Here is a 14,562-nt window from a genome sequence, read left to right as displayed (position 1 = left end):
ACAGCTGTAAAGGTCAACATCCGGACTGGGAATTTGAAGTCTTGCGATCTCGTCCATGTTGCACATTGTGGTTTCTGAATTTGTTCTTGAATAAGAGAAGTTTTTCATTTAATCTGACTCCAAGGTCCAGATTAATTCAAGATCACTCCAGGTCAGCTTTGAATGCTTGCAGCTCGATTATAATCTTGTATTTGGAAAAATCCTGCCCAAACCTGTGCCATCTGATAAAGACGGGGCAGTCTGTACTGCCAGGGGTTTAATGCAGGGTGGTCTTCTTTAAGCGTCCAGCTTTGAACTGCAAAGTGTTAACAAAGTCTTGCTGTTCTCGCTGGTGGCCGTGAAAGAGAAAACGTATGTATCTCACCTTAGATGTGTGGTCTAGAGTGTAACGAAGCATATAAACCCTACTGGTGTTATCAACACTTGTGCAATGCAATGGCAGAGGGCTGGTAGTGATTATCAGCAGTTGGCTTGTGGTTGCATTTCACTTTCTCTCACTCTGTATTGTTTTGGAGGTGATGATTCACTATGTTAGGAAAATAGAGGCTCTTCAGGAGCAGAAACATTCAGACATCACTGGGGCTATCATAAACAACTCAGACTGTTACCTAATGACTTTTGACCTTCAGCTGCTCTTTATATGCCAATATGCATGTGTGTTTTTCATTAATTCATCAGGATTTTACTTTTTCTTCCCACTCTTTCTCGTAAACTACTAAGTTCTTATATAACTTCCTCTGAAAGAACTTAACACACCAAGAATGAATGGATGACATAGTTATTTATACATAGTTTGAAGGGAGCTGTGATACACCATCCCCTTACTCTATTATTCTGTTGTTGCAATGTTTATAGTATGTAAGTTCAATTCTTATAGTTTACAGTGTATACAGTGTTGTAGCAGGGCTCTTGCAATGTAAACTGCTCGATTCAGAATCAGAAAGAGCTTTATTGTCAAGTATGTTCACACACACAATGGATTTGTTTTAGTGACAGGAGCTTCCAGTGGAGAAGCAAAACAATATACATGACAATATGCAGCCATATAGGAATAAATATAAAATATATAATATTTCTATAAAAATGCAGTGTTCTGATGCAGTTGGGAAGCAGTGCTGCAGTTTGGTGCATTAATATATATGTTTAACTGATGTGCATATTTCAACTGTGTTATGGCTTTTAATGTGGCTCGTCCAGTCATATTCATTATGTATTCAGTTTGTTTTCAGTTTGTTTTAGTTCAATTGTTGCATGATGTGATGCAAAAGCTGGCTTCATTCGTTCATTTGTAAATAATCTGTTTTTGTGATTTGTGACCTAGTGCATCAAAAAAATTACAGTATATAATGAGAATATTTGGTATAAATAGAATATTTTAACAAAATTAAATTCACTGGGGTATAGTAATTACACCATTGCAATGCTTATACTGTGGGGAATGTTGAATGCTTGGCTTGGAATCTGATTGGTTGATGAATGTTCTAAGGCATGCAGTTATTTTTTTAGGAAATGCACATGTAAAGTGGTTCCTCGCAGGTTTACTTAATCACTTTGTCAGATTATTTCAGTTATTTTAAAGATCCTTATAACCTACAACAGCAAAAGAACCACATTACTTTGTTCCGTGTCATGCCTGCATTACTACCTCTGGTGTGCATTATTTTTTTCTAAAATATTCATTGGCCTGTCATCAATTATTCCTTATGCAAAACATCATTAGAATGATTGTCCTGGAAAAATAACAGAATTGCGATAATGCATACTCTTATCTTGATATAAAATTACCTTCATACCAATAATGCTTTCTTCTGTTGATCTGAAGATCTCCCAGTTACAGCAACTGATTTCCATCTCTTGCACAGTTTTTTATTTCTGGAACATTTAGCAGTCCATTATTGTAGGTATGATAAGTAGTGTTTTCACCACTGAGAAATACAAAGTGAAGAGGTTGATGTGAAATATGTTTTTGTTTTAACAGCCAACCTTCGTTTTGGCATTTTAATGTTATTCAAAGTGCAGGCTGACTATCCCTTGAAGCATAGTTTACATTAACATATATGGAAAAGGATATTTATATCCTCTTTAGAATTTTAAATGTAAATCAGTTGAGCTGCGGACCTCTTCAGACAGCCCCCAGCAAAGAATGAATCAGCTCTGTGTAACAAACAACATATGGGTTTGTTGAGTTACTGTAAAGGTGGGAATGCAGATTTGTCTCTATGCCAGTGTAGTCATATCAGAAGCATGTTCTCCGAGTTATCTTAGCTTATATATTATCTTCCTGACACCTTGCTAGACTAAATGGAGTCTTCTGTTTTGCTTTATGCAAGGTGCAAGTGCACGTTAGTCATCCAGTAGGTCGTCTTCCACCTCGTGTGGACCATATCATAAGTCCTTTTTAACTCCCCCCAGCTCCCCTGTTCTCAGGAATGTGTTGTCTTGTGTCACTGAGCATATGGTAATTGAAAACACATTGAGAACCCTGTGCATGTGTAGTTAACCACTGAACCATTTCGGGCATAGTCTGCAATTTGCTTTATTTCATGGTTCTGATATTCAACAACCTGTTTCCCTTTTTCTAAGTATACACCCGCAAAACTAATTATGCCGCCATCTGTTTGATTAGCTTGCATGGTATGTTTGAAGTTTAGAATGCAAAGCGGACTGACATGTAATGGTGTTTACAGTGCATTGTGTCAAAAATACTTGTTCTGTCATCAAACACATAACACACATTGTGTTCAGTAGGGGTGCAATCTCAACACCTTGCGTCAGTTACACCTACTGTTGCTTCTGTTGCCGTAAACAAGCTTATTCAGTGGTTGCTCAAGTTTTCATCATCTTCAGACATTCCGATATTCTAGTGTATTTGACTCAAATTCATTTAGTTGTTGGCATTCAACATTTCTCATCTTTGATGTAGAAATTGCACAATATTGAGTATCTTCTTATAGTGAATTGCAAAAGGTGAATAAATGGATGAATGTGCCATACATATATGTGACCCTGTCTGTGAAATATATGCAGGCTAAAGTCTCAAAATCTAATTATGAGATAACAAGCATCAAAATTTGATTTCAACAATTAATTTGACTATGATTTCAATCTTTGACATGACCTTACTCAGTCAGTATTAAAGATATAAAGGTTGTTTCACAGAATGTTCTTTACAAGTTAATGAAGGATGATTTTATGTACAAAACACAAAATCACACAAAAAAGCTGGGTTTTCAAAGACAGGGTCACATATTTTTGTCATTGTTGTCTCATGCAAATTGTTGGATGGTCAAAAGAGGTTAATTTTCAGTTTTCTTTCCACACTTAATGGCTAGGCATGCACAATATATTAGTATTTATTATTTATTATATTAGTATTTATTTGTTTGTTTGTTTCAGGAATATTGGATAGTTAATTGTTATTTAATGTCCCTTATTTTTACATATTAGATTATATTTCCATAATCTAATTGACATTTAATTAATTAATTTAATCATATAAAAGCACTTTTAAATATTTAGCAAATTTCCAAATGAATATCCATTTTTCATGCTGTATATTTTAGTGTTCTGATGCCTAAATTAATTTTTAGCATTTGAGAATTGTTATTATTAGCCATAGGAGTAGCAGGCGCAGTGATATTACACAACGCCTGAAAATAGTTCCGGTTAGGTAACTTCCAATATGCCTATTTTCAGGCGCTGCATAATATCATTGCACAAAAGTTTCTTGATTATTACGCCAGAATGAGAGTGTAGTTCCTAGCCATATCACATTTTAAATAGGAAAAATATAGAAACTCTTTTGGTCATTTTTGAGCGAGATGCTAACGGTCTATTCAGATTCAATGATCTATGCTAAGCTAAGCTGAATAGATACGAAAATGGTAAAACTCAACTATTTAACTCTAGGGGAGTTGGAAAATGAGTGGAGTGTTCCTTAAATGACAAACTGAATGGGTAATATATCACCCATGCTGTCTAGGTGGAAAAGCAGTGATTTCAAGGACAGCCAGACAGGAGGCTTGATCTATGCAAGAGAATGCTTCTTCGGTGGACCTGATCCAGCCTTGGGTCATGCTAACTGGTCATGACCTCTCACCTTTTAGCCAGGAGAGGTTAATGATAGTGGACCTGTAATTGGAGCTGTTACATCCGTGTCAGTTCTCAGCAGGGTGTAAGACTGAACACACAAACACACACACTTGCACACTTGCACACAGACACACATGTCTTCCAGTGCAAAGGTTGAGGGCAGACTGTGAAGTCTCCTGTCTCTCTGATCTAGAGGGGAAACCCACATCTGAGCCTGGTTTTTCGCTGGATGACTCTGAAGCCAAGTCTGCCTGGGGACCTGACATTATGCCCGAGCCACTTAAACTCTCAAAAACAGAGAGGAGGAGAGAGTGGAGGGTGGTAAAGACAAAGGGAGGGAGAAAGGGAGGTGACACAGTAATAAATAGCATGGGTCTGAATGGCCCCAACCGTATCATTCACTTCCACATCCTTTTTTTATTTCTTTCAGAAAAAAAAGTTGCTCTCCAAGGACTTGTTCATGAGTGGTATTTCCTTTAGGATAGACTTGGTGAGAGAGGGGTCTGAAGGTCTAAATTTGACTTTGTGATTGGCAGTGTTCAAAGTTAACCCACAGTAAAATCTAAATTTGGTTCTAGGCGTAACGTACCGTCCTTACCTTTTTTGTATGCGAGCCACACAGCAATTACTGCATGTTATATATAGTAGTATTTCACAGTTTACTGTGTCAGTATGATGTGTCTATATGAAGGAAATGAAGGTCATAAAAATCATGCAGTTGGTTAACGTTACATATTTATTTAGGCAGAAACAGTGAAACATTAAAGCCTTGGCTAAATGATGTGATCGTACTGATTACAATATCTGAAAGAGTTGGAAGTTTTTTGTTGGTTGGGGGATGGCATCATCTCTTCACAGGTGTTGGGGTAATCTAAATCTTCATAACAGGTTGGATCCAAAATTGGTGCTGGCATTAACTTTATTTACATTCCTGATGTAGAACCAGAAAAGCAAATAGAGAATAAATAATGTAGCTGCTGTTCATAATATTTCAAACAAATACACAATATTTAAGTGTAAAAGAAAAACAACAACTATCTTTCATTTAAGAATTTCCTCAATTGTTAAAACTTAATATACAATAGGTGCATATTATCAGATGGAATTTTTATTGCTTTACCTCCTACCTTGAAGACCTTGATATCCTTGGAACTACCAAAAGTCGAGAGTTTTGTGGCCTTAAAGAGCATGATGGATTGTAACATGATAAATACACAGGAGCAGTTTTAATGTAGTTAATTAAATATTTAAATTGTGTTTAGCAATTTTGGATAATGTGATTATATAATATTAAAATAACTTATACATTTTTAAGACTTTATAATTTAAAATAATCTAAAAAATCTCCATAAACTCCCTACCATAATATGTACTGTATCAACAATACTGTTATATTTATCACATATTCTACTGAATAAAATCTCAGCTTTTGTGTTATTGTGTCTGAACTGTACCCAAATCAGTGAAATTAATAATTTAATTGACATTAGTAATAACGACTGACGTCAAAGATGGCTGAGGCATTTTTTTTTTCTTAATGTTTAGGCTAAACATTTTTAACATGTTATTTATCAGTTCTGTCCCCATGCTGAAAATATGCACAGTCTATTAGTTTAAATATGAGAGAAAGGCATTTTAAACACATCATTGTTTGTTTGTAGTTTTCCCAGAACTCTCGTGAGCTTCTCTTCATAGTGTGCCACTACATGACATTTTTACTGGCCTGAGTCTTTCTAGGGGTCAGGAAAATCATTGCTCTTGGCCTTTCAGTTTCACTGGACTGTATGGATTGTGGCAGTTTAACTACATCGTGTTACTCTTACATCAGTTTCTTAGATTTATTGATGTACTACTAATAATAATAATATATCGCATGCTAAAATCTATGTTTTATGGCTTGAATCCCAACATCGATAGTCAAATAATCTACGGATGAAGTTGTAATCAAAACTAAATTTCCTTAGGCCACACATTGTTGAAGTTTATAAATGCCTTGCAGCTGTGGATATATGTAAATGCATCGCAGATGTTTAAAACCATAACCATATACACTGATTAAACTCAATGCAAATCGAAAAGATGTCTTGAAATTTAAAGAGGCTTTAGAAATGACCTCCTCACACACTTTAATAGAACCGGACTCTTCTCGATATGTTGCTCCATATCATTTTTCTTGCCTGCAGGCAATATCAAATCCCAGACGATTTGCAGTCCACACTTAATGGAAAAGCAAAGAAACACTTCACACCAGTGTCAATCCACTCTTAGCGTAACACACACTTTCCAATTTCGCAGATTCATATCACTTCACAAAAGAGAAGCCAGAGTAAAGTTTATCTTGGGTGAAGCCTGTGATTTCTCTGCCCAGTAGCTGCAGCCTGGACTTAAAATCTGAGGCCATGAGAAGATAGATGGACAATGGAGCAGACAAGAAGATGAGTTTGAGCTCATCTGTGACTTCAGTTTGGATCCTCATAGTAGGCAGTATTGGAATTGGAAATAAATGAAATGGGTGAAAAAAAAATAGATATGCCAGTTGGTTGTTGATCTTAATTTTGAATTTATTTACTTATTCATACATTTATATTTAAGTATTGCTATTTTTTATTTCAAGGTTTTATTAATTCATTTATAACAAAATGCACTTCTCCTTTGAATTTATAATTTTAATTTTATTAAATTATTTTCACTGTTTCTGGGAAGAAAAGGCATGTGTAATATGCCTTTTGAGGTTAAACGTTTAAGAAATCGTACTGAATTGCAGAGATGAAGAACAATACTTAGTATATTGCACAACATTAAAATAAATACAATAGCTATATTGGGACCTGTGTATCAGAAAGTATTGAAACATGCCATTTCTGGCAAATTCGACTCCTACATGCCTGGCACATCTATAACTTAATGTGATAAAAATCTGTTTCACTGCATGCAAAACATGTTTAATCACTTCATATGTGTGTCCTTTCACCATGTCTCGTTTCATGGAAAAACGTCCTGTTTGAAGTAATATTGCTTCAGTTGTTTCCGGTTATATGTGTTAGCTGGCAAAATGTCAAAATCCATATGAACACTTTTAACAAAAATACATTTTTGTTTGTTACTTCAGAACATTTTGAGTTCTTAAAATATATTGCAATATTTTTGGCATCTGAATAAGCTATTTGTAAGAATCTGATCCATACTGTTCATGATTTAAAGGATTTTAGTGTGCTTCTGCTTCATTCAGTAAGACCTCCATGCCAACTACACCATGTGCAACTGGTTAGCAGGACAGCAAGAGACTCTGATAGCATCACTCCCTTCTTCCTTCTGTCTGAAACAACTTTGACTCTTCATCAACAGAGTCAGGCCAAACCAAGAACACAGTATCAAATGTTGTGCTTTTTCAGGACAGTTCCTTAGAGGTGTGTTTACTTAAGACATGAAGTCAGTGATCAGACTGAAATATATTTGTAGTCAGTGAGGTCATCTTCCATGCCCTCTTTGAAAGTTTGGGTTTTTATTATTGAATCAAAGACTGCAAACAGGCTAATTTGCAGTGAGGTTACGACACACTGTGATCAAAAGAAATGTGTCTATGAAATTGTACCATCCTCTTATGAATAGAAATCAGTTTCTGTGTAACAACAGTTAAGTCAACAGCTAGCATTTCATATGTGAATCATTGCTTGTTGAATAGACACTTGAATTATTTTGCCTTTTTTTTTTTAACCCACGCTACCATCTGTCTCCCTGCTAATCACTTATTTCCTCTACAGATGTCATGTGGCAAATAAAACATGCCCAGAGAATCACAGCTGGAGCAATCGCTTATGCAGATGTGTGCTACTGCCCGACACCCTTTTTTCAAAACCACATTCTGGTAAGTGCTAATGCACATGTTTACAGCCTTACAATTGTGTGTTTTGTGCTGTGTTTTGAGCAAGACTGTATGAAACAGAAACAAACTTATACTGAAAGAGGGACCCCGCCAATGAGAGAACTTATTTTCTTTACTAAAGTTTTGATGAATGTTAATTGAATTCATTCAGTAATATTAGAACACAACTTGGCAGACAATCACCACTACAGAAATATATCCATATACTAGAAAAAAAAAGTTTGTAGAATTATGATATTAACGGTTTTGGCATGCTGATTTTAGTCTGTATTCTCAGATATCATGAGTCACGCTGAAATGATTAGAATGTTTAGTATGTTTTGGAAAATTGGGCTTTGCATGTAATCAGTGTTCCTTCAAATTTTTGTTCTTGCTGAGCAAAACCTATTTCTATTGAGTAAATCCGTCGGCCACCTTAGAAAAAACTAAATAATAACAGACCTTTATGTTAACTGGGGCATTATTTACAAAGAAATGCTGTATATCTAATCTAAAACAGTTCATTTTATTGCACTTTATTACATTTGACTTTTATGCAGTAACTAAAGCATAAATAAGAATGAATAAATACATTTGCTTCAGTTGCATTTAGAACAGCATATTTATTTATTTAATTAGTTATTAAATAGCTAAGACTGGTATTATGTGCTTGTTCTAAATGCAGTAACTAAAGCAGAAATGTATTTATTTATTTACACCTTATTTATTAATTATATAACAATAAATATATAATCTGTATTGATATGCTGTTAAAACGCAGTAACAAAAGCAGAAATTGCATTATTTATTTAATGCATATTATTTTATTTTTTTAAATACAAACAAATAGTTGGTATTAATATGCTAAAACATGCAGTGACTAAAACAATTTAACTTATTTATTCATTCATTTATTTATCAAATATGTATTATGAAATAAATGAATAAATACGCTGTTCTTAGAATGGGTGGTGAAAGTAACATCAGTGTCCACTCTTGAATTAAGGAAATAGTTTGTCATGAAGGCAGAACGCAATCACAGAGCGAAACTCTGCAATCAACGCCCCTGACTACATGTCAACAAAACAAAGCCTACAAAAACACGGCAGAGTTTCTGCAGAGAGGAAAGCTGCCATAATAGCTGCTTTCAGCTTTGTGGCAATCATTCAAGCCAAACAAAAACATCCCCAGCAAAGTGTGCTCTGTTAAAATGGCATAATTGCTCATTCTCACCCTTCTATCTGATCTCAAACCTGAGTTCTTGTTCAAGTGGAGCATGATGAAAATCAGGTTCAGTGTGATGGTAGTGACATACTTGTCTTCCTTACGCTTAGTAAATATGACAGGTCAAATCCTGATGTGGATACAGCAGTCTGTTGGTTTATGCACACAGCATAAGAATGCATGAGCTGTACAGTCAGAAGACCCTAAGGCTAAAATAGGCATAAATACATAGTGCATGTGTGAGTGCAGATAAAACAGCTGCACACATATTGGGGCACTGTATTAAATTTAAAAAGACAGGTTGATTTGGTGTGGATGGTTATGTTGCTTTAGCAAGCTGGCCAATTTTGTTGTCTGTCATACTGAAATGGAATAATAGATTTCCATTCAGCTCCACTGTAGCGGTTGGGGAGTGAAATGAATCTTTGCTAAAGCAGACACACTAGGAGGAATGTGTCAGGATTGTTATTCTTTTCAGTTGCTTCATGGAAATATCCCACGTCACCTTTTACTTGGCGATGTCTGCGACAGAAAATCTTTATACTACATAACGTAATAACACATTATCTTGTGGGTCAGCTTAATTTGGCTACTAATACCTAAACATTATGGATTCACCTCTTTTCCAGTTGTGTAATTTCATATGTTCCCTCTCAAACATATAAATGTTCAAAGGTAGCACAAGCTTCCTCACCTTCAGTGGGAGGTTGCTTAAGATGAACTGATGCTATACTGATGTAAGGGTCATTTTTCACCACTACTACTTTCTCTCTCTACACATCCTCCCCAAGTCTGTTCTGTATGTCCTTTGAGGCACAAAAATATAGCTGAAATGCTTTGAAAGCAGTTATGTGGCTTGACCATGACAGAGCACCATTGCAAAAACACAGACTGCTGTCAGAGCGTCCAACTTTGGCTGGATTTTGTTTGGTGCTTGTGAAGCAACATTTTGCAGCATGAAGTATTTTCTTCCGTACTGTATTAGTATGGTGTGAATGGATTCTTTTCTTTTTTTTTCTTTTTTTTTGTGGCTTGATTGTTAAAGTGTCAATGATAAATAAGGGTGTCCAAGATAAACAATAAAAATAAGCTTTTCTGAACATGTTTACATTTATTGATTTTAAAAGTTTAAAAGTAGGATAATAATACATTGTTCACTCTTTGTATATAAAAACATTTTTGAAGGTAACAATATAACTACGAAAGTTGTTATTATTATTACATGTTGTACCACATGGCATCTTATAACAGTTCAGTTATTTTTTCTTCATTATATCAAAACATAATCTGTTCAAACATTTATCATCCATGTTTAACTTTATGCCAAGATCTAAATGAATTTTATATGAATTTATAACAAAATCTAAATGAATTTTAAGGAAAAACTACAAATATATTATTCATTAGAAAAAAGCATATTCATTGTAAGTATAAAATGCAGTTTTTAATGTATTTTTTTTTAAAAAAACATTTAGGACCAGACAAAGTGAGCGTCATATCATTGCCCCCAAACACCCCCCCCCCCCCAAAAAAAAATGTTGTCCAAAATTATCTGATCTGCTCGAGTCCTATGAAGCAAATTATTTATCCAACCTACAATCACCTATTATTTTAATAAAAAACATTTATCCATCTGGATAAAACTGAATATAAGTGTTTCAAAACAACTATCTAAATCCAACACCTGCAGAAATGTACTCTCAGTGTTATTCTAATCAGTATAAATATAGACTTGAATCTCAAGTATATGGTAAGTGAGGTAAACCCCATATCTCTCATAGGGAATACATTGTGTGAAATCATATATGTGAGCTGAATCCGCAGTGACATATTTATAAAAAATACAAATAAAATTGTTGTGAAGGAATTTTTTTTCAAGTGTGGTTTTTCTGACAAAACCAGACCAGTATGGTACCTTTCCAGTGAAAACCAAATATAGTTTTGTATTTACCGTAACTGAGCAGTTTCCCAAGAGAAATGTCTTGAAAAAGCAACTGCAAACCACACTCGCACATCATTCTGGTTAAAATAATATAACTTGCATAAAATACTTTTGTCTATTTTTCAAGGTTATGTATAGCAACAACATACTAACGAAAACTTTATATAGCTGTTTATAAGCTACTACTACATAACTATGATTCTTTATAATATTGCCACGATTTGCTTAATCATTAGAAAACACAAACACTTATGACAGCAATTCACTTTCTCTCTTCAGCCAAGTTCTTAGGCCATTTTGTACACTCCAAAACAAAGGAAGAAATATACTGTAGTAGAGTTGAATTAGCCACCGAATGTAATGTTTTCATCAAGTTATAAAGAAAAACATCTGTTTAGGCCTTTGGGGGTATCATAAAGAATGCTGGGTAGAAAGCTTGTATTGCTGAACAGTTTATCATGTCTGACAAATGTGCATGCTGGACATTGTTCTTTACTTGTGTAACACTCTGGGAATCAGCCAGGAATAGCATTGACAAAAGATTTCCTCACAAATGTAAAAATAAGACTTCTTTATTTCTCTTCTTCTCTCCATCTGCAGAATTTGATCAAGACTTCTGCGGACCCGACAAAGAGCTGGACGAGGAGACTTGTCAGTGTGTTTGCCGAAAAGACCTGCGAACAGCAGGCTGTGGACCGCACCACTACCTGGACAAGAACACCTGTCAGTGTGTGTGTAAAGCAAAGCCCTCTTCCTGCAGGCCTCAACAGAGCTTCAACAAGGACACCTGCCAGTGCACTTGCGCCAAGGTGTGTCCCAGTAGTCAGCCTCTCAACCGCACCAAGTGTGTGTGTGAATGCACAGAGTCCCCTAACAAGTGCTTCTTAAAAGGAAGGCGGTTCCACCCGGCCACGTGCAGGTGAGAATAGAGTTTGCTGTTACTTGTCAGATGTAAAATGATTGTCTTTTCAGATACTGAGAGAGTGTCATACCAGTCTGCTGTTGGAGGGACAAAATATCCCAAATTGAGACCACTGGTTGAGTCCATGTTGCTAGTTCTGCCTCACTTTACTATATTAAATATGTTGATAGGGCAGCCACTAAAATTCCTTTTAATTTTTTGTCATCATTTTGATATTTTAATTTAATTTAAATGTAATTAACTCAAGTCATTTCCCATTCTTGTTTAATTATATCTCCAAAAATCCATGCACTGTTATAAATGAAATATACAGAAAGGGAGGGAAAATAAATGCTTGGTTTCCTAAACGTTATTGAATTAAACCTTAGCTAAATGTTTCATATGACATGGCTTTTCATGCTCTTTCCCTCTCTGACCTGTGCAACAGATACAAAAAAAAAATGTTTCAGTTTCAGTTTTCAACCCCAAGGCCTTGTACCATTACCTCATTTTAAGGTGATTTATGCTTTATGTAGCAGCATAGAACAGCAGGAATCGAGTGTCTATGGTAGAGTCTAAGGTTTGTGGGGTAACGCTTTACAATAAGGTTTAATTTATTAGCATCATTTAATGTATTTGCAAACATGAACTAACAATAAGCAATGTATTTTTTTACAGCATTTATTCATCTTTTTGTAAAACAATAAATATACAGTTGTTCATTGTTCATAGTGTATTGAGTAATGTTACAGATGCTAAATTTGTAAAAAAAATATATATATTTTTAAATGTTGAAATTAACATTAAGGTTATTAAATGCTGTAGAAGTATTATTCATGTTAACTAATGTGTGTGTATATATATATATATATATATATATATATATATATATATATATATATATATATAAAGAATCCTTATTTTCAAATATTATATATCCACAGTTTGTGGAAAGTGTTAGGAAATGTTTATTTTTCCCATATTGTCTCACAATGCAGTTTATATTAATTAATTAATATATATATTATTTTTTCATATTGATCAACTTCATATAAGTAATACTGTGAGTGGTGTTGATTTTTTGTATTTTAATAGTTCTTTACAAAATGCTGCACTTAAATGCTACAGTGATGATATCAGATAGTAATACCAATTTTTTCCCCTCTCTTTTTCTTAGTTGTGTCAGGCCGCCGTGTAACATGGACCCTAAGAAAAGAGGATGTAACGATGATGAGTATTTCAGTGAAGAACTGTGTCGCTGTATACCTAAATACTGGGGGAGACTGAACTAAACACAACTAAGCGCAGGTGGCGCTGAATGCTAACGGACACGCTGGCATTTAGAGCAGTGCTGTGTTTGGCTGCTGCTTATCTGACTCACATGTGCTAGTCATGTCAACTAGCGTCGAGTAACGGGAGGCAAGAAATGTCCACATTCAACCCCACATATCAAACATGGGGTGAGCTATCAAGGACCGAGAGAGATTTCTAAAGGCTGGAGCCATGTTTTGCCATTGTTTTAATTGAATTGTCTATTCGTATTTGTCAGATAATGATTATATAATTTATTGCCATGAAATGTTTTGAAACTCCCTGGTTCATAGCATTCATTTCGAATCTCTGCGAAGAAAAATACACTGTGAGCAATATTTTTGTATCATGTTAAGTCCCGTAAAATAAAGTATAAAGTTGTATGATATATTGTTAACTTATTTATAAGCTGGACTATCTTATTAAAATAATACTGCACATGATTCAAATGTATTCAGTTTTTACTACCAAATGTATGCACCTATCATTCCAGATTAAATTCTATCAAAATGACAGTGCACGTCGGCAAAGACATGTTTTTGTGCTGGAAGCATTGCCTGTTGACAATCTAAGAACTTTGCGCAAGTCACCCAACAATATCGAAGACTTTGAACAAGGAAATACAACACATTAATCTGGATACGGATGATTTAAAAACTGGTGCTACATGTATGCAGTTCGATAAAAGTTACATCAGTGACAATGCACACTTGGATTAATGGATTCCACTTATGTCTCATCCAACCTGCCTCCTTAAATGCAGTATAAGGTGGAGAAAGTGGTGTATGAATGACCTCAAGGTTGGAGATCAGTGGTCTTTAAGGCCTTTGACCTCAGTGGATGCGTACACAGGAGCAATGTGATTGGCCCAACTCCACCTGGTATTCGCCCACTGTTTCAGCTTGACACTGTAAATATAATAAATCACCTCTGCTTCCATCCCAGTCCTTGTGTCTGTGTCTGCCAAAAGTGTGCGTGTGATTTTTCACTGTTTCTCATTCCATAAAACACCCCTGTAGCTCCATAATGGATCCATAATCTTCAGTCATCGGATGGGAAGGATCAAAAACAAGCTGTGGAGCTAAATCCAGCATATCCTTTGTCTTCAAGCATATTCATACAGCATGTGGCCTCATTCCCTTGTGTTTTAACCTAAGCCATATATATATATATATATATATATATGCATTCTTATCACCTCTTCTCCTTTTCTGGAAGGCTCTTTAGATC

At 35.1% G+C, this 14,562-nt stretch overlaps 1 protein-coding gene across 1 annotated transcript in view; it reads left to right on the top strand.

Moving 5' to 3' along the window:
* Positions 1–14,271, top strand: part of vegfc (vascular endothelial growth factor c) — a 33,327-nt gene extending 19,056 nt beyond the window's left edge. Inside the window, exons 5-7 of the mRNA XM_059554319.1 lie at positions 7,854–7,957; positions 11,721–12,039; positions 13,199–14,271. Coding sequence (XP_059410302.1) covers positions 7,854–7,957; positions 11,721–12,039; positions 13,199–13,313 — 538 coding nt within the window. The 3' untranslated portion in view covers positions 13,314–14,271. The remainder of the gene's footprint in view (positions 1–7,853; positions 7,958–11,720; positions 12,040–13,198) is intronic.
* The last annotated feature ends 291 nt before the right edge of the window (positions 14,272–14,562 follow it).

The sequence above is a fragment of the Carassius carassius genome, chromosome 7, assembly GCF_963082965.1.
Source record: "Carassius carassius chromosome 7, fCarCar2.1, whole genome shotgun sequence".
NCBI classification, from domain to species: domain Eukaryota; kingdom Metazoa; phylum Chordata; class Actinopteri; order Cypriniformes; family Cyprinidae; genus Carassius; species Carassius carassius.
Note: the sequence above shows the minus strand (reverse complement) of the source record. Positions and strands in the feature narration are given on the sequence as shown.